The following is a 19,964-nucleotide window of genomic DNA, read 5'->3' as shown; positions in this document are numbered from 1 at the left end:
AGACTCAAATGACAATGACCAGAAAAAGCATATTGAGATTATCCCTGAGAAGACGGGAACATGATGGAGGCTCACCTGGTACTTGGGAGGTTTCTCCACGGTCCTGTAGGTCTTGAAAGCCGCCACCAGCACCTGCATCTCCTTCAGAGAGTTAGGGAACCGTCGGTCATTCAGCTGGACCACCTGCAGTGAGAAGAGAAACCATGAGTTCCTCCACACAGCGGCTGCACCTCCCTTCACTGGGGTTGGTTATGTTACCTTGGTTTGGATCCAGTGCAGCAGATGTGAGACCATCCTCTCGTAGCGCACCTTCATGTCATCCAGCTCCATCAACATCCCGACAATCTGAGCAGACACGAGCAAAGTCCTCAGAGATGTTCTTCAGAACGGAGCTGATGCAACACAAAGTATCTACACTGTCATGGTTCTCGTGTGAGTCCCTGTGAGGGTTGTACGACATGTTAAGATTTGGGCCAAGTCAGCACGACAACATGGGATGTCCAATTCCTCAAATCACCCAACAAACCTTTTCCCTGTTGGCTTTCATACATGTTGAGGGCATCTCACTGATTAATACAAAATTTAACAGAGCAAAAGTACAAAATCTGAGTCTTGTGGGTAAAACTTAAGTTTTCTGAGCAGTGTTTTGTCATCAGGACTTTGTTGTATTTGTTATAAGGATTAAACTGTGAAATCAATTAAAATGAACGACCCAGGATTTTGTCTTCATTAACATTTCAAGATGAATCTGAATTTTCTGGAACCAATGAGAACATGTTGATGAAAGATCTATTCACATAACTATTCATTAACAGAACCGTAACAAACAGAGCTCAGAAGCTTCAGGTGTAGCTGAATCATGTACACACGGTTTTATATGAAGAATATATCCAGAGACATTAGAGGCAGAGTAGTGGAGGCTCTCTTCTAATGCCCTTCTATTTGTTTAGTGTTGTTCTCTGGACTCTGTGGTTCCTGTGTTGAGACTGAAACAGAGGACATGATGCTGTAGAGACGCAGAACAAACCTTGTGGTGGGGTCGGGTGGAGGATTCCCTCCTGTACTCCCTCTTCACCCACTGACCACTGAGACTTCCTCCCACTGACATGTTCCCTCAACACTGTTCCCTCCTGCTGTGTCACAGACACGTGACCCAGGTGGACATGGAACCACCTCTCAGTACGACCTCACTGTGAAACATCACCTGCTCCTAAACCACACCTGCTCCACCCAGTCCCTCCAATTAGAAGCTCTTCTAGAACCTTCACCTCTTCTGGAATGTTCCTGCACACATGTCCTGCTTCAGTACCGATGCTGAGGACCTTTCCAGATGTGTAGACTGCACCTGGAACACCTGATGTCTCCAGTTTTAGCCTGAATTACTTTATTAACCCACAAACATCCCTACACCATGGCTGAAAACCACCTGATGTACTGGGAAAGACTCCACCGGCCATTTCCATGTTGGGGATTTCAGCAGACACCTGCCACAAACCTGATGGAGATGCATCCATAGATATAAACCATCGTTACCTGACACCAGGTAAATCACTGGACCTCGAAATACCTGGTACACACACATCAACAGCAAATACTCCAACCATCCCAGCTGAACATTAGGAGGTCAGGGAGAGAAGCAAACTACCCTCAAGTTTTTAAAATCATTAAAATCTCAATCTACATTTCCTGTGCAGGTACATCTACTATCAAACATGCTTTTAATGCAGCAGAGTTTATAATCCACAGAATCCTCCCTCATGGTTCAAGTAATATCACATATGTTCATATTGAGACTCAGATACACAACAGAGCATCTGTGAACCAGCACGATGCTGCTCAGATAAAAAGGAACTTTGAACAGTCCAGTTCCACGACAGCTGAAAACCTCTGCTTATAAAACTGGAAGCTCCAAATGTAAATATGATTGAAATACCTCAGTAGGACCAGAAACCTGTTTGCTGCATCACTTCAGTGAAAAGACAAACTGCTCGCGGACCAAACCCACTCAGACAAACCACAACAAACAGAAACCAGGTGGCCTCTGGATCCAGAGGGAAACCTAAGGCTGCTCTGTCTCCTCGTGTGATCAGGAGCAACAGGATCTGAACAGTCCAGATCCGTCTCTCCTGCTCGTGTCTCTGTGGACGTGTCTGTCTCCAGCAGCGTCTCAGTGAGAGAGTGATCTGCTTAGTGTCTGCAGCTCCGCCCACTGACCTCACAGGATAGAGAGGTCAAGGCTGCACTGTCAGCTAACCTGAAACCTGCCCACTGTTAATACTGAAATATCATCAATTTAAATAAAACTATGCTACAAGAAACGTGAGCAACATATCTTGTGTAATGTATATTTAGTGTATTTCTAGTTCCCCCCCGATTGTCCTCAGCATCTCCTGCTCTCACATGAATATAGAACTTTGCACAGCAGCTACTTCCTCTATACATTCTGTTATTAACTAGTCACCCAGTGTGATGTTGTGGTGTGAGGTCTGTGGTCTGCAGCTCTGCAGCTCTGTAGCTCTGCAGCTCGAGGCTGAGCTCCCATGAGTCCTGATTCTAATCTGACTGTAATCCACGTGATAGGCCGGCGGTGGAGTCTGATGGATTAGAGACGCCACGATGCTACAAACCAGCCAATGGGCAGAGAGGAGACTCCTCTTCAGTTCCTCTAGAGGAGAAACCGTCTGTGGATGAGATCTCAACACAGACTGCTGCTACAGTACCAGTAGCAGCCTGCAGAGGGCGGAGCAGTCCAAGGTTTGTACCAAGACAATCATGGATTTATAGAAAACCAGTGAGCATCTTTAAGATATGACTTTGAGTTCCCACAGCAGAAAATATCTGACCAAGTTTACATGGACATCAATATTACAATTTAATAATTAACCCCGATTTAGACAAAAGTGTTGATTTTCTTATTCTCTTACTCTTATTCTGGATAAAATCAATATAACAACTTGATGTCCATGTAAACGTCATCATATGTGATCAAGACACTTCAAAGATTTTCACACATGGAACAAGAACCTTGAAAATAACTAATTTTAGCTCTAAAATGTTTCAATGATTTAATATTCTTGGATTAATCAGCCAATAACCAAGTGCTGCAAACAGGTCCGGCCCTGTTGACCTGTTGACCTGTTGACCTGTTGACCTGTTGACATGTTGACCTGTTGGTAACACTTAGATATATCATGACCTGGACCACTGAGAATCTCCAGCTGGTCTGAGGTCATGATGTGTGACAGGATAGTGGATCAGTGGCGCCCCCATGTGGTGCTGCTTCAGACCTTAGCGAGTCTCTTCTGGATGGTCTGTCCCTGCTTCATCTTGGAGAAGTAGTGGTAGTACAGGGACACGTAGGTCATGATGGACTTCTCGTCTGGATGAGGGACCACCATGTCCTCCACCTCCAGCAGCTGCATGATCCCAAACTGCCGCTCGGCCAGAGAGAAGGCGTGCTCCAGGTTCGGGCCGGGGTCGCCCCCTCGCAGACGGCGATAGTCGAACAGGTCCGGCCTGGGGCGAGGAAAGAGAGAGAGAGTGAGTGTGTGTGTGAGTGTGTGTGTCTGTGTGTGTCTGTGTGTGTGTACACGTGGGTTTTACCGGTGGGCATGGATGAGGGCGTTGAAGGCCAGTCCGTCCCTCCAGCTGGACGAGAAGTCCTTCACATCGACTCCATCGTAGCCAGAAGTTTTCCTCTGGCACCAGATCAGCAGAGCCTCCTTCGCCGAGCGGTGAGCGACACTGCCACCTCCCGGCTGGGGGGGGGGGGGGGGGGGGGGGGGGGGTGATAAGAGGATGGAAACGTGGTGATTCAGAAGAGGGAGAGAACAGAAAACGAGACGAGAGAGAAAGGAGAGAGGAGAGGAAGGAAGGAGGAGACCCTACCTCTTCCAGGTTGATGGGTCCGATCTGGAACCTGAGGATGATGATCCACAGCAGACCCAGGATCAGCGTCCGGTCCCCGTCCACCACATTCTCTGGACCAATCAGATCCACCCGAATCTGACAGAGGACATTGTTTAGTGATAGTCCTTCAGGGACTGAAGAAGAAGAAGAAACAGAGGACAGGTCTCCAGCCCACTGCAACATGACGCCATTGTTTCAGGATGGAGCAGAAACACATTGTTTTCATGGACGGGTCAGTTACCCTGATCCACAGACAGGTCAGTAATTCTGATCCACAGACAGGTCAGTTACCCTGATCCACAGACAGGTCATTAACTCTGATCCACAGACAGGTCAGTTACCCTGATCCACAGACAGGTCAGTTACACTGATCCACAGACAGGTCAGTTACACTGATCCACAGACGGGTCAGTTACTCTGATCCACAGACAGGTCAGTTACACTGATCCACAGACAGGTCAGTTACACTGATCCACAGACAGGTCAGTTAATCTGACTTCATGGACAGGTCAGTTACTCTGACTTCATGGACAGGTCAGTTACTCTGATCCACAGACAGGTCAGTTACCCTGATCCACAGACAGGTCAGTTACTCTGATCCATAGACAGGTCAGTTACTCTGATCCACAGACAGGTCAGTTACTCTGATTCCACGGACAGGTCAGTTACTCTGATTCCACGGACAGGTCAGTTACTCTGATCCACAGACAGGTAATTTACTCTGATCCACAGACAGGTCAGTTACTCTGATCCACAGACAGGTCAGTTACTCTGATTCCATGTACAGGTCAGTGACTCTGACTCTACGGACGGGTCAGTTACTCTGACCTCATGTACAGGTCAGTTACTCTGATCCACAGACAGGTCAGTTCCTCTGGTCCACAGACGGTCAGTTACCTTGGTCTTGAGGAAGTTGATGGCGATGCCGTTGTTCTCCAGGCAGTGGACCCTCAGGGTTCTCCGGCTGGGCGCAGGCAGCTTCTCTCTGGAGATCAGCTCCAGCAGACGGATCAGATGTTCTCCGGCCTTCAGCTCCGTGTAGACGTCCGTCAGCTCCACGGGCTCCTGCAGGACAACAGGGACAATAGGGACAATAGGGACAATAGGGACAGGTTAGGACGTCTCTGTCCGGTAGTTATGGTCCAATGAATATGCATGAAAACAAAAAGCATGGCGATGTATTATAATGAATATAGCATTGAGCCTCTATGAAGATAAGTGTTTGGTTCACAAAGCAGAGATCAACACATCAACACACACATAGAACATATTTTTAAAAGATTCACAGCAGATCGAGCACAAAGAACTTAAATCATCCATGAGTTTAAATACAGGAGATATTAATATCCTGGTGAAGGATCTGATATGAACAGAGCAGATTTAACACGTGTACAGTTGTGTGACAGGAGGTCCAGAGCCGAAAGGTTTACTCTCATTAGAACAACATGCGAGTGTTGGGTGCAGCTTCCACTGAAGTGTGTTACACAACGTCTCCGTCCAGTCAGGACATCCTGCTGATCTCAGGTCAGGGGCCCTGTCCTCCAACATCTTCATGAGGACGCTCCTAACTTAGACTCTGAAGTGTTTGTTCCAGAGGAATCACAGGTTATTAATCAAACGTCTGATCCAGAGCCCTCTCCTCCATCCGGCTCCATGTCGGACTCTGTTTCTGGAGTTTCCCCTGGTTCTTGATTAGGCTGCAGATTTTGCTTCTGGATTACACAATATCAAAAATAACATATTGTGTGGCTGCAGTTTCATTTGTGTGAAAATGAAAACCTACAGACGGTTGAACATTGGAACCGACCGTCCTTCATCTGATGATTCCAGTTTGAATTGTTATGGACGTCTCTAAAGCGAGCTGTCACATGTGGTCATTAAAATTATATTATGTTTTAGTATCATACTGATAAAAGTAATTAAAAGCTGTAAACCCTCCTGACCTCACTTTAAACACGTAGTTCATCATTCACTGAGATTCGCTCCTGAATCTGTCCGTGTCCTCACAAACATGTTAAAGTCTGTTTAATGTAAATAATGTTCTCTGACCTGAACAGAGTTGTTGTTGTTTACAAGCTGCTGTTTGTGTAAACACAACCTGTTCAAATAAAAAAATCTAACGAATTAAAACTGAAGCCAGGTTAACATAAGCTAACGCTCACTGAGCTAACACTCACTTAGCTAACACTCACTAAGCTAACAAACAACAAGCTAATAAACAACAAGCTAACAAACACTAAGCTAACAAACACTAAGCTAACACTCATTTAGCGAACAAAAAACAAGCTAATAAACAACAAGCTAACACTCACTAAGCTAACAAACAAGAAGCTAACACTCACTAAGTTAACACACACTGAGCTAACAATCACTAAGATAACACTCACTAAGCTAGCAAACAACAAGCTAATAAACAACAAGCTAACAAACACTAAGCCAACAAACAAGAAGCTAGCACTCACTAAGTTAACACACACTAAGATAACAATCACTAAGCTAACAAACAACAAGCTAACACACAAGAAGCTAACACTCACCAAGCTAGTGAAGCTGAAGTTGTTCGCTCACATTTGTGAAACTTTTTGATTTAATTTATGCAAATCAGAGAAAATATGTCGCAGGTGTTAGTGGAAGTGTCAGATTGTTTTTTTAAAGAATTGAACTCCTCATTGTGAACATCCTGTGAGTTGTGTGTTCCACGAGGCCCCTGATCTCAGATCAGATCTGGAGCCTCAGCTGCATGAGAACATCTGCATTCTTCACTCTGCCCTCCTGAGGAATCCTGAGGAATCCTGGGAATGAGGATCAGCAGCAGGCCTCAGTGTTCAGCCAACAGCTGGCATCCAGTTATCAATAAAAACATAAATCATACTGGAATCTGTTCTAACTGAGCCCCAGGACGTGAGTCAGAGCTGGAGACACAACAACTCAGATCCTTTACTTCAGTTAAAGGACCAATAAAAACCAGTCAGCACCAGATAAACTCCTGCATGTAAATAATAAAAGTTTATAATTAACTATAAGATTATGCTTCAGGAGAGTTTCAGTGTTTTAACTTCTTTGTTTTGTGTAAAGTTTGTCTCGTAAGCAGGAAACAGAGCAGAGTCCCAGTCCCAGTAAGAATGAGACTGGACTGGAGACACTGTCCAAGCCCGAGAGACAGAGCCACACAGAGCCCTCATCCATCCATCATCCATCATCCATCAATCATCCATCCAAGATCCACTTATCATCCATCCATCCATCATCCATCATCCATCCATCATCCATCATCCATCATCCATCCATCCATCATCCATCATCCATCCATCATCCATCAATCATCCATCCAAGATCCACTTATCATCCATCCATCCATCATCCATCATCCATCCATCATCCATCATCCATCATCCATCCATCCATCATCCATCCATCATCCATCATCCATCAATCATCCATCCAAGATCCACTTATCATCCATCCATCCATCATCCATCATCCATCATCCATCCATCATCCATCATCCATCATCCATCCATCCATCATCCATCATCCATCATCCATCCATCATCCATCAATCATCCATCCAAGATCCACCCATCATCCATCCATCCATCCATCCCTCATCCATCCATCATCCATCCATCCATCCATCATCCATCCATCAACCATCATCATCCATCCATCCTCCATCATCATCCATCGTCCATCATCCATTCATCATCCATCCATCATCCATCATCCGTCCATCATCCATCATCCATTCATCATCCCTCCATCCATCATCCATCATCTATCCATCCATAGATATGAATATGCAGTATATTATACAGTGTGACATTCTTCTTCTACTGCTCTGGAAGCCACAGGATCAGGTCCCAGCTCCTGGTGGTTTCCTGTCTCACCCCGTTCTTGGAGAAGACGCTGTTCATCCACTTGGTGAAGGTCTTCTTCTGGACGGACATCCTCTGCTCCTGCAGCTCCCGGACCCGCCCCGCCCCGTCCTCCTCGCCCTCCATCCTGAAACAGAGAGGAGACTCCAACAGGATGATAGAGACACAACCTGCTTCATTCTGCACACAAACACACAACGGCCACAAAGTGCAGCGTGATCACAACTGGATCTGTGTTCTTCTCCTCGACAGAAACTTGAACTGATCAACATGATCGACGGCTTCAGGTCCGTTGATGTGTGAAATAAAAACACACACGTTTGACATGTTGGACACGTTCATCATGTCCTGAGGCACAAAAGAGACTTTTTTTTATTTTGTGGTAGCTTTTTGGGGAATTAATAAAAGTAATATTTTGATGTTTCCCAAGGATAAAAGAAGAATTTTGAGACAAAAGCTAAATAAAAAATATTTTTAGGAATGAGCAAATTAATTTCTGAGCTGTCAAATTTAAACCAGAAAAATAAAAACCACAGCCTCAAGATAAATGAACATGACACCAGCTGTTAAAATCGAATTCTCTTTTGTCTGTTACAGTTTAAACATTGTAATCTGCAAAGTAATTTGTAACTGAAACTACTCAGATACATGTAATGCAGTGAAACTCCTGTAAGTTGCTTCATTTGCATACATTATGTAAACAAAATGCACAATCACACAGGACTATGACACCACAGATAATACATCGTAGTGATGGACTGAAGAAGAAGAAGAAGAAGGAGAAGTAGAAGAAGAAGAAGAAGAAGAAGAAGAAGAAGAAGAAGGTGGAATCAATGAACACACAAACACACACGTTTTCTCACAGTACCTTCTCTTTTGTCTTTTTCAGCTCTAAAATTTCCGAAGTGGGACGTCCCAAGACGTGTTGGAAGAAATATTATTCTCTCTCTGATCCGACCGAACAAAGAGTCTGAAGTTAGAGTCTGAAGTTAGAGTCTGAAGTTAGAGTCTGATGTGAGGTTTAACACTACCCCACACAAGTCACATGAAGTGTCGTGTGTGTGAACTTTGAAACCATTAGATTTACAGCATGAGCAGGTTCACTTACCTGACAGCAGCAGAAACCTGCAGGGGTCAAAGTTCACACTCATGCGTGTGAGGATGTGTGTAACAACACACACACACACCCCAGTCAGCTGATGACCAGGTCCCATCACGTCCTCAGAGTAAAGGGATGAACGGCTCATTAAATCAATCGACTCACTTTAAGATCCGTCACGTGTGAACCAGTTAAAACCAGTTTGCATGAAGAGTGAATCTGTGCCGAAACTTTAAAGAAACAAATTAAAGCTCAAACGGTTTAAAAGCTGAAGAGTAACTGAGAGTCTCAGTAAACAACCTGTTACAGGAAGTGAATCATGATGTTAAACACTGAGAGGGAATCTGCAAAGAACTGAACTCATTGAACAATGTTGATTCAACTATTAAACCAGATTAAGATTAGATAAAATTAAAGATTAAATTCACTTGAAATTAGTGAAAACTTGTCGACAACGACTCTGTAAAAGAGTCTTAACATGTTGTGTAGTTGGTGTTTGTGTAGCAGCAGCAGCAGGTTGTTGGGTCCGACACATTCAAACAGGAACATGTGGGAACATCCAGGCGAGGGGCGGAGCCTGTAGAGCAGCAGGAGGCGGAGCCTGTAGAGCAGCAGGAGGCGGGACATGACCTAACTGCTGTGGACAGATCAGTGTTGTTTACAGCTCATCCACATATCATCCTATAAACTATTATGAAATCTGAATCACTCATTCTTTTTGTTTATTAATTTCCTTTTTGCAAAAGTAAAAACGTGAAACAAACTTCAGCTCCAGGAGTGCACGTGTTGAATAAACTTTATTAGTCTCCAGCTCTGCTGACAGGTTGAGCTGCATCATCAGAACAGAGTAACATCCAAACACCAAGAATAAAAAATAGTTTAAAAATCACTAAAATAAAACGTTCACATGATTATGACTTTGATCAAAACTAAAAACCAAGGAATCCTCAGAGACAGCTGCTCTGTGGGACAATGAGCTGAACGTGGACCTCGAGCTGCTCTGTGCTCTCAAGGCACCGAGCGACTGATGGATCCTCGAGGACGAACACGTCCTGTCATAGGAGCAGTAGGTTCTGAAAGGTTAAAGATCAAAGGCTTTGTCTCGAGCAGAAACCAGGGGGCGCTCTTTTTGAAGCATTGAGATGAGCAGGCACTGCCGGGGACGTGTGCAAACACAGCTTTGAAATCTGAAGTCGATTCTTGAGACAAACTTTGGTCGTCGATTAGGATTCGATATTCACAGAGTTACAATCCATGATGTGGAGACAGGAAGGAAAGAAGAAGAGAAGCTGCTCTTCATCAGTCAGAGAACTGACGAGCAGCCGACTACTCAAACCACTGGATGGCCCCGACGCCTTGTGGATCAACATCAGCATATTTACAGTAGTTCATGTACAGTGTTTTTATACTTTATATATGAATGTACACATTTCCAGCTCCGCCCAGGTGTGACACCGTTTCATACTAGTGAGGAGTTTACAGGCATTTTAACATCAAGGAAACATTCCACCAATAAAACATCCTGACGTCAAAATCAGTCCTAAAAATAATGAAACTTTATCAAAACATAGAAACTTTCAAAAATGTGCGAACATTTTTAAAACAATAATGAGAGAAAATCCATAATAACTGAATGAGAGAATAAAAATCATGAAACCTTCCTGAGTGGGAACTTTAGTTTGAGATATTAGAGTCATTTGAATATGAAGGTTTCTCATTATGAAGACGCATTAATCAGACGTCTGGTGTTTGACACACAGATTCACAACAATAAACTTATACTTTGAGTGTTAGTGTGGAAAACGCTGCGATCATGTGTCTCTGGGTCAAAGGTCACATGGCTGAACCTGAATGTCCGAATGAGAATCAAAGGTTTTCATTGGTCGAGCCTCGCTGCTGCAGTTAAAGGCACATTCACTTTGATCTAATCAGATTCTCTGCAGCATCAAATCCTTTCAGTCATTTTGTGACAGGAAGTGGAAAAAGTTTCCTCCCCAGTCGAGGTCTGAACTTCCAGAGTTGGAAATAAGACACGAAGGCAGCGGAGGATTCTACGGAGAGGAAGGTGTGCAGTCAGCAGAGGTCAGAGGTCACCGCTCTGCTCGTCTGTGCTGATGTTTACAATACGAGGAAACATCAGTGAGCGGACACATTTCAGGACGCCATCCGTCCCCGGGGGACGAGTTAACGACGAGCTGCAGTGGAGCTGTTAAAACAGGACGGACTGTGACCTTTGACCTCTGAGAATACCCTGGACCCAGCGTCCTGGACGGGGACGGACTCTGGACTCCATCGTCACGAGGAGGCGGGGCTAGCTAACGACTTCCTGCTGCAAAACACACGGTCAGTCGGATTTACAACGAACGTAAAGACGACTCAGGCGGTTGAGATTAGCTGCAGGAGACGTGACCTCGTGACCTCTTGACCTCGTGACCTCACTCTGACTCATTCTACACTCAAATAACTTCATCTAAAAATAATCCTCACATCCTGGACAAGCCAAAGAAAATCTATCTTTTTATGAGGTGATATTTTCATCTCAATCTCTAAATCTCTGTTCATGTGGATGTTTACTTTAGAGAACCAATCAAAAGCCAGGATTCCTACATGAGCTCGATAATTCAAATATCAGATGTTTGAGTTATGGAGCTCAGGAGGAGGTTTCCCTCGCTGCTTCAGACTGATCATCTCTGACCTCGAGCTGCAGAGGTCGATTAGAGCCTCATGAAAACAAACTTCTCACTCAGCCTAGTTTCAGAATCTGTATTTTCCACGAGGCTCTAATCCTCTTCTGGACGATCGGGTCACGAGGTGGAGACAAAGAATAATCACGTCCCCCAGTCTACAGGAAACTCTACAGTCAGGCAACTGGAAAGTGTATTTGGCCTTCAGAATAAAAACACATAATTATTATCAATTCATATAATGCCATAGAGTTGTGTGGATACATATCTGCAGCAGATTTGATGCAACTCTCGTAGTCGTGTTGCTGTAGCAGGAAATATCTGGATACATTGTTCTCTTTCACAATAAAAGTGTTGTTTGCTGCTTTAAAATAACTGACGTATAAACTCTTACCAAAATAAAAGCAGGTTATTTGGACTCAGTAAGTGATCATCTTAGTGTCGAGCTCCTCATTATAAAACACCTGAACTTTGACCTTTGACCCTCTGCAGCCGTCGGCCTGCTGATTGGTTCCCTCTCAGTCTGAGCACCAGCAGCAGTGGACTTCCTCTGAGTCAGTCTCTCCAGTCGCCCCCTGGTGGCGCTCTAGTCCTCGGTGTTGCTGTACAGGGCGTCGGCGGTGGGGTCCTTGCGGTGGGCCGGGGGCATCAGGTGGTCGGGCAGGTCGGAGGGCAGCTCGTAGCCCTCCAGCTTGATCTTGATGAGGTGCTGGGCGAGGGCGAACTCCTCGTCGTCCAGCATCCCGTCGTGGTCGCAGTCCGCCAGCTTCCAGATCTTCCCCAGGACGGTGTTCGGCAGCCGCGAGTTCATCATCTCCTTCTTGGCGTTGACGCCGGTGATCTTGCCGTTGACGGGCATCAGCGTGTAGAAGATCTCGTCGTAGCGGTGTTTGTCGCGGCTCACGATCCAGTCCTCCGTGTCGGCCCCGGCGCTGATGCCCTCGCCGTAGCCCCGGCCGAAGGGGCCGTCCTGAGAGCCCTCGAAGGCCCCGCCCGACACCAGGGAGGGCGGGGCCTTGGACTCTTCCTCTCGGATCATCGCCATCAAACCCGCGATCTTTGTGGCCATCATCTTATCCACCGACTCGATCAGCTTCACCTTCAGGGACGGGAACTTGCTGAAGTCGCAGTGCTGCAGCATGTCCTGCAGGGGGCGACAGACACACAACCTAAAGTCACCAGGAAATTAAACTTGTTTTTTGTCAAAGTTCCCGGTCGACTGTGAATCTGAGGCTCCGCCCACCACCCGACTCCGGAGCCTAAAACAAAGACTTTGTGAAATTAAATAATCGTCAATATTAAGAAAAATTATCGAACCATAGAAAGAGAATTCAAAGCAAAGTGAGCAAAGAAGAAAACAAATTAGAAATGATAATGATTGATCCCTGCAGTTCTGTGTAACCTCTGACAGGGGGCGCCGAAAACCACACACCATGTTTGTTGTAGGTCGAGAATCCAACAACGTGAACATGACTCCGAGCTGCAGGTGGACGCAGTGTGTGTGTGTGTGTGTGTGTGTGTGTGTCTGTATACATCTCACCAGGGAGTCGACAAACACATCCTCTCTCGCCAAAAAGTGAGTAAATACAATTGATGCTAGGGAATGAGCTCTCTCTCTCTCTCTCTCTCTCTCTCTCTCTCTCTCTCTCTCTCTCTCTCTCTCTCTCTCTCTCTCTCTCTCTCTCTCTCTCTCTCTCTCTCTCTCTCTCTCTCTCTCTCTCTCTCTCTCTCTCTCTCTCTCTCTCTCTCTCTCTCTCTCTCTCTCTCTCTCTCTCTCTCTCTCTCTAGGCCTGAGACACCAGCTGCACACTGTGTGTTTTTGTGTTGAGTCACTTTGTCCCTGCTGCCTTCAAACATCTGTCTGACTCCAGTAAACATCTGGATCCCGTCGTCTCGGGGTCAGAGGTCGTCCTCAGTCTGTTACACGAGGACACACGTGATGTAATCTCTATAAAATGGATCTTCAGCTCCTCCTGCAGCCACACATGGTGATGAAGTGGTTTTTATGTGTAGATAAAACTGAGTTTAACTATGTGTTGACTCTGACTGTGTCTTCCTACTGGATATTACCCATGATCCTCTGCTTCCTGAGCCTGACGAGCTCCTGCTGTAACAGATCCACCAACTGTTCAGAATCCTTCATGTTTGAAGAGTTTCCTGCTGAATACTGGAGATAAACTCTGGTTGTTAATAACTTCAGAGCGTTTTGAACTGATCTCAGTTCAGCTTCACTCTTCAGCTTCTCTCCGGAGATGGAACCCACTCAGCAGAGTCACAGACACTCAGTAAGAGAAGGACGAAACGTTCTCTTGTTCACACTCACACATCAGACTCACTTCATCCAGCTGCTGCTTTCAGGTCCACAACGTTTCATGATGTTGATTTAAAATCTCAGCTCAGGTCTTGACTCAATGAGGTTTGTAATAAACATATGAATCAGAAGACTTCATGTTTCTCAGTACCTGCATCTTGGTGACGTTGGGGAAGTCTCCGGGGCTGATGTGATGCTCCCTCTGCAGGATGGTGTAGATCTCCGGCAGCCTCATGATCAACTCCTCCTTCTTCTTCTCTCGTCCAAACAGAGACGGCATCTCCTTCTTCAGGTAGCTGATGATGTAAGCGTGCACCTGCAACGTAAACAAAGGACAAAGGGAAATGACTGAGAGGAAATGAATCTACACCACGGGCCAATGAAGCATCAGAAACCTCATCACACATGATATCAGCTTCCTGTTTCATCTGTTTACAGAACAAACTAAATAAGGTTCCTCTCCAGAGTCGAGGTATTAAAGGAATAAGAGAGAAAAGGATGTACCTAGTTCCTGCCACGTTTATAAAAGAGCAGCAGATGAGATTTAATTGAATTATCTCAGACTGAAGGCGACTAAAGAAACAGGAGAGTGGACGGGTCCGAGAGGAAACTAGGCCACAGCTGATTGATGCATTCAGACCAGCAGGAGGAAGGAATGCAGGAGACCCTGTTATCCTTCACACCGACACATTGCATTATGGGAGGTGGAAGGAAGGAAAGGAGGGAGGGAGGCTTTATAAGAGGAGGGAGTGAGGTCACTGAATTACATCATTTATCAAAAGTCAGGAGAAGAAGGAAGAACCAAGATAAAGTGTCAGGAGGAGCAGGTCAGCATGAGAGGACCTAAAAACACAGGTGTCTCCTCATCCTGTTGATGTCATCATTGAAGTAATAATAATAATAATATTAATAGCATCATTTCTGGGGATGGGATTATTTATAATATCATTATATTTATATTGTTCTATATTTTACAGCTATGTGTAACAATTGTTGCAACAAATGAGTAAAATTGTGTCTTTATTGGACTCAGAGGTTTAAACTGAGATTCATTCATTTCATAGGAGAACCTGAGAGGGATCACATTCCCCGACTTCTTCTGTCCGAGACCAACAAACATTCCAATGTTTTCCCAGAATTCCAGGGTTCCTGAAGGCGTCGGCGTTAACGCCAATCACAACATGTCACTTCCTGTCTCACCTTGGCCAGACGAGCTCTCTTAATGAGGTCGTTGAGTTTACGGAGGGCAGCGTTCCTCGGGAGACTCTGGATGTCCTTGAACAGGTCCTGAGACTCCGCCTCGAAGAGACGCCTGGGACAGGAGGGGACAGGAGGGGACAGGAGGGGACAGGAGGGGACAGGAGGGTGAGTGAGTGACTGAGTGAGTGAGTGAGTGAGTGAGTGAGTGAGTGAGTGATTTGCTCTCTGACCTGTTCTCAGTGTTCTGCAGTGGTTTGGCCCAGAAGGAACCAAGATAAACTCTCACCACCTCCGGAGTGTTAATCACCTTCCCCAGTGACCACATGAGGGCGCCGTACACTCGCATCAGCTGCTGGGTGTCCACCTGAGGACACAGGTGAGGAGGAGGAGGAGTCAGACTGAGACAGGTGAGCAGCAGCTGGTTCCAGAGGGAGGAGGTCCTACCTGGTCGGCCTTGTTCAGGACCACTCGGATCTTGTCGTCTTGGCCCTTGAAGGCTTTGATGGCCTCGGAGAATTCGTCAGAAATGTCCAGTTTGTGGGCATCGAACAGCAGGATGATGCGGTCCACCCGCTCCCCGAACCAGCGCAGGACCTCCGCGAAGTCGTAACCTGAGGACAGACACGCAGACAGAGGGACCAGCACCTCCTTTAGAGTCCAGCTCAGAGGATCCTCAACACTCAGCCTCTGAGGATTCACCAGTTTGGATTTTCAGTTTGAGACATTTAGAAGCTTCAGGTCAGAGTGACCTTTGACCTGTGTGTGTGGTCCAGGTCATACTCATGTTGTGGGGACCTGAATCTGGTTACAGTCACATTATGGGGACTTGTCTTCTTCATGGGGACAAAACGTGAGGACACTTTTAAGGTTTGGGTCAAATTTAGGTTTTGGTAAGTAGTAGAGTGAGTGAGTCCATGTCCTCTGAAGTCATAGAGACACAGCTCTATGTGTGTGTCTCTGTGTGTGTGTGTGTGTGTGTGTGTGTGTGAGAGAGTGTGTTTGTGTGTGTGTAAATTGATCCGTGGCCGTGTGGGTGTGGCTCCTCGGCCCGGATCTGGAGAACTCCTCTGACTGAAGCAACAGAGACACTCAGGTTTCTATCTGTACTTTACAGTAATCTAATACTTCTGAGTTTTATTACTGATTATGAGAATTGTTATTAATTGTTTAACGTCAGCTGCACTTTTCTAGATGCACTATTATTGTGGTTATCCCTGCCACCCCCCCCCCCCACACACCCGGACCTGACATAGTCCACAAACTGCACACACACAAAAACACCCTCAGTAAACAGCCTTCATCAGAGGAGTCTTCATCAACCCTTCATCTGAAGTCCATTATAGAGAGAGCGCCCCCTACAGGCTGCAGGGATCACTACAGTCAAATTACGTCAGTGTGTCCTCAAACCAGAGTTAATCAACCTACAGTTCATCAGTCTGTCTATGTCTGTGTGTGTGTGTGTGTGTGTGTGTGTGTGTGTGTGTGTGTGTGTGTGTGTGTGTGTGTGTGTGTGTGTGTGTGTGTGTGTGTGTGTGTGTGTGTGTGTGTGTGAAGAACAGCAGTTCACCTCCCGCATCACATTACGACTCAGTATTTAACCTAAAGACGCTGCTGTGCACAAACACAACATTACTGCAGGGACCCACACCTCTGACTGTTTGTGGACACAATACACAAACGCACACATAGTTGTGTCTCCATGACTTCAGGGGACATTACTTTGACCTGGAGACTTTAACCTTAACCATTTATATCAATAACAAATATTTGATTAATCGCTGCAGCTTTAAAACAGAATAAAGATTTTTCAGAGTTTCATCTGACTCATCTGTTCATGAATAAATGATGTTCGACAACGTCCGATGGTGAGGGACACCTGCCACACACACACACACACACACACCCACACAAACACACACCCACAACCCACACCCTCACACACAGTCTCGGGTTACACCTGCAGGCTCAGGTGTTCGTCCCAGCTGACATGACTCTGTGTGAGTCGGAGAGAAAACACTTTGTGCGTCCATCACACGACGACTTCTAACTTCACATGATCTGTTTCCTGTGGAACAGGAAGTGCCCTCAGACCAACAGCAGCACTTCCTCTGTCCCGCCCTCACGTGATGCCTTCATGCCCCAGAACAAAAATAATGTTTCCACAGTTCAACAGAGAATCTGAGAGTAAACGAGCCGTCCTCTGCTTTGATTCACAGTGTGTGTGTGTGTGTCTGTGCTGAGCCCATGAGATCCAGATGGCGTCACACACACCACCGACATGAGGAGCGACTCTTCGTCACTGTTCATTGGTTCGTTTGTTTGTCAGTGGGACAAACTCTTTATTACCGACGTTATAAAGTGAGAAGTCACTTTCTGTAGACTTCTATAGACACCACCAGTGGAGTCGCCCCCTGCTGGTCGGTACATAGAAGACAGGTTTTATTGACTTCCACGTTCACTTCACTTTCCTGTCTCTGAGTCTTTGTCAATCTTTATAAAGTGTCTGTGGGTGTCTCACTGGTGGGGTCACTGAGTTCATTGACTGGATCTGAGGTGATGAAGCAGACCAGTGACACCAGTGGGCAGAGCCAGTGAAGGGAGGGAGGAGTGGCTGACAGCCCAGTCTGACACGGTGACGGTCGGACTGAAGAATTTGAGTCGGGATCAAATCCAACGGTGAGTCATTGAAACAGAGAAATTTAAATCCCCAGAAGAAGCAGTATGAGAGAAGAGAACAAACTGAAACAGATCGAGGCCTGTGATGAAGAGGAGCAGAGGGAAACAAACTGCTGCTGGGATCGAGTCCCGTGATGAAGAGGAGCAGAGGGAAACAAACTGCTGCTGGGATCGAGGCCCGTGATGAAGAGGAGCAGCTGAGAGGGAAACAAACTGCTGCTGGGATCGAGGCCCGTGATGAAGAGGAGCAGAGGGAAACAAACTGCTGCTGGGATCGAGGCCCGTGATGAAGAGGAGCAGCTGAGAGGGAAACAAACTGCTGCTGGGATCGAGGCCCGTGATGAAGAGGAGCAGAGGGAAACAAACTGCTGCTGCAAACTGATAAAACTACATCAACGATAATTCTCAGACGCTGGCGTTAGGCCACGCCCTCTGAGCCGAGCAGTGACTCCACCCTGTCGTCAGGCTGCAGCTCTGCCCAACATGCGACAACATGCATTGAGTGACGCACAAACAGCAACACAACATTACCTTCTGTCTGACTATAGTGTGATTTCAGGATTCTTCCGGGATTAAAGCTCATTTTCAAATAGAGCGAGTGAGCTTGAACCAAACAACACAAAGATCCACAAAACAACCAATCCAGAGCTTTGATTTCTGATCATCTGATTGGTTCTTTCTGTGACATTCTGTGAGTTGTGCTCCTGTCTCAGAGTTGTGTTCCTGTCTTAGTACATGCCCATAGTTTCATGGTGTGATCTGTAACAAAGGTGCCATCACAGGTTTAATACCTGGTGGGGAAATGTCCACACACGGGTTCACAGACCTGAAATCAGTTTAAATCCCCTTTCAACCATGTGTGTGTTTGTATTTGTGTGTGTGAATGAATGAATCAGTTTCAGAGCAGTAGCTGTGATCTCACTGATGTCTGTGTGGTGAAGTTCAATCTGTCAGTGATGCTGCTGTGTGTGTGTGTGTGTGTGTGTGTGTGTGTGTGTGTGTGTGTGTGTGTGTGTGTGTGTGTCTCTGTGTGTGTGGTCACTGTTGGCCTGTTGAACATCGTCAGGAGGAATTTGGCCTCAGCTGAGCAGCTAAGTGTTTCCAGATGGAGGGAACGCCCCGCTGCCGCTTCCTGTGGCGCCCTGTACCTCCCTCTAATCCTGCCTCCCTCTCCCCCCCCGCCCTCTGTCTCTCCCTCCCTCCCTCCCTCCACCCTGCCCTCCCCCTCCCCTCCACCCGTCCAGCTGAGGTCTTCACCGGCTGCCGTCATCCAGGCTGACTCAATCCCAGAGCAACAGGGACGGATGAATCTGGTCCCAGTCTCTCACTTGTGTTCATGTTGTTCAGACCTGTGTGAGTCTGTGAGGTCAGACAGAGCAGGAAGTGGGATTCACACCAGGTGGGAACTCCAGGTGTGAACTGGGAGCTGAACTGTGATCAGATCAACAATGAACGTTAACGGAAACGTCTTCTCTTCAGCCTCTGTCTCAAACACTTGGTCTGCTCTGATTGGCCGGCTGCTCCACGCTGCTCTATCTTTACCTTTGTTAGGGGGCGTGTCTTACTGGACTCACTAGCTTCAGTGTTTTCTCCCTTTATCAGACTTTAGACTTTTCATTGAACCGTCAATGAAAACAAGTTATGAGTTATGACTTGTTTATGAGTTATGATGCTGAACTGAAGACAGATTATTACAGACTTAGCACCTCCACAGTCACGTGGAACACCTGCTTCTCTGGATTGAGTGAAACATCCCGACAGTTCTTCCTGTTCAGATGTTTTCTGTCAGTTTCCCTGGTTTCAGATCTGCATTTGTAAAAAATACTGAGAGTTTCAGTTCATTCATCATCAGACAAAAGAAGAAGTGAAACCAAAAAGAAGAAGATCTGTCGGTCTGAAGCCTGAAGAGCCTCTGAGACATGCTCTCCAGAGGTGGATCTCAGGGTTCATCCTCTGAGGAGAAGAAAACCTGCCACGTCACAGGTGTCCAAAGACATTTTAACAAGAAAAGACAAGTCTGAGTGAAGGGACTCATTCTCAGGTCTCTGCTGAAGCTAAACCTCTAAACCAGCACATCGTCTACATTCAGAGACGTCGTCCTGTCCCTCCATGTCCTCTCATGTCCTCTCATGTCCCTCCATGTCCTCTCATGTCCCTCCATGTCCTCTCCTGTCCCTCCATGTCCTCTCATGTCCCTCCATGTCCTCTCA

At 46.2% G+C, this 19,964-nt stretch overlaps 2 protein-coding genes across 2 annotated transcripts in view; both read right to left on the bottom strand.

The window, feature by feature from the left end:
• The window catches only part of sptbn5 (spectrin, beta, non-erythrocytic 5), a 41,098-nt gene extending 33,188 nt beyond the window's left edge, over window positions 1-7,910 (bottom strand). Inside the window, exons 1-7 of the mRNA XM_053434726.1 lie at window positions 7,797-7,910; window positions 4,807-4,974; window positions 3,889-4,005; window positions 3,604-3,758; window positions 3,288-3,516; window positions 259-345; window positions 76-183 (exon numbers count right to left, since the gene is read on the bottom strand). Of these exons, the coding sequence (XP_053290701.1) occupies window positions 76-183; window positions 259-345; window positions 3,288-3,516; window positions 3,604-3,758; window positions 3,889-4,005; window positions 4,807-4,974; window positions 7,797-7,910 (978 nt within the window). The remainder of the gene's footprint in view (window positions 1-75; window positions 184-258; window positions 346-3,287; window positions 3,517-3,603; window positions 3,759-3,888; window positions 4,006-4,806; window positions 4,975-7,796) is intronic.
• A 1,751-nt stretch (window positions 7,911-9,661) lies between these two features.
• Window positions 9,662-19,964, bottom strand: part of ehd4 (EH-domain containing 4) — a 17,365-nt gene continuing 7,062 nt past the window's right edge. Inside the window, exons 4-8 of the mRNA XM_053434249.1 lie at window positions 15,523-15,689; window positions 15,309-15,442; window positions 15,079-15,190; window positions 14,030-14,194; window positions 9,662-12,711 (exon numbers count right to left, since the gene is read on the bottom strand). Of these exons, the coding sequence (XP_053290224.1) occupies window positions 12,154-12,711; window positions 14,030-14,194; window positions 15,079-15,190; window positions 15,309-15,442; window positions 15,523-15,689 (1,136 nt within the window). The 3' untranslated portion in view covers window positions 9,662-12,153. The remainder of the gene's footprint in view (window positions 12,712-14,029; window positions 14,195-15,078; window positions 15,191-15,308; window positions 15,443-15,522; window positions 15,690-19,964) is intronic.

This window comes from Pleuronectes platessa, chromosome 11, assembly GCF_947347685.1.
Source record: "Pleuronectes platessa chromosome 11, fPlePla1.1, whole genome shotgun sequence".
Classification (NCBI taxonomy): domain Eukaryota; kingdom Metazoa; phylum Chordata; class Actinopteri; order Pleuronectiformes; family Pleuronectidae; genus Pleuronectes; species Pleuronectes platessa.
Note: the sequence above shows the minus strand (reverse complement) of the source record. Positions and strands in the feature narration are given on the sequence as shown.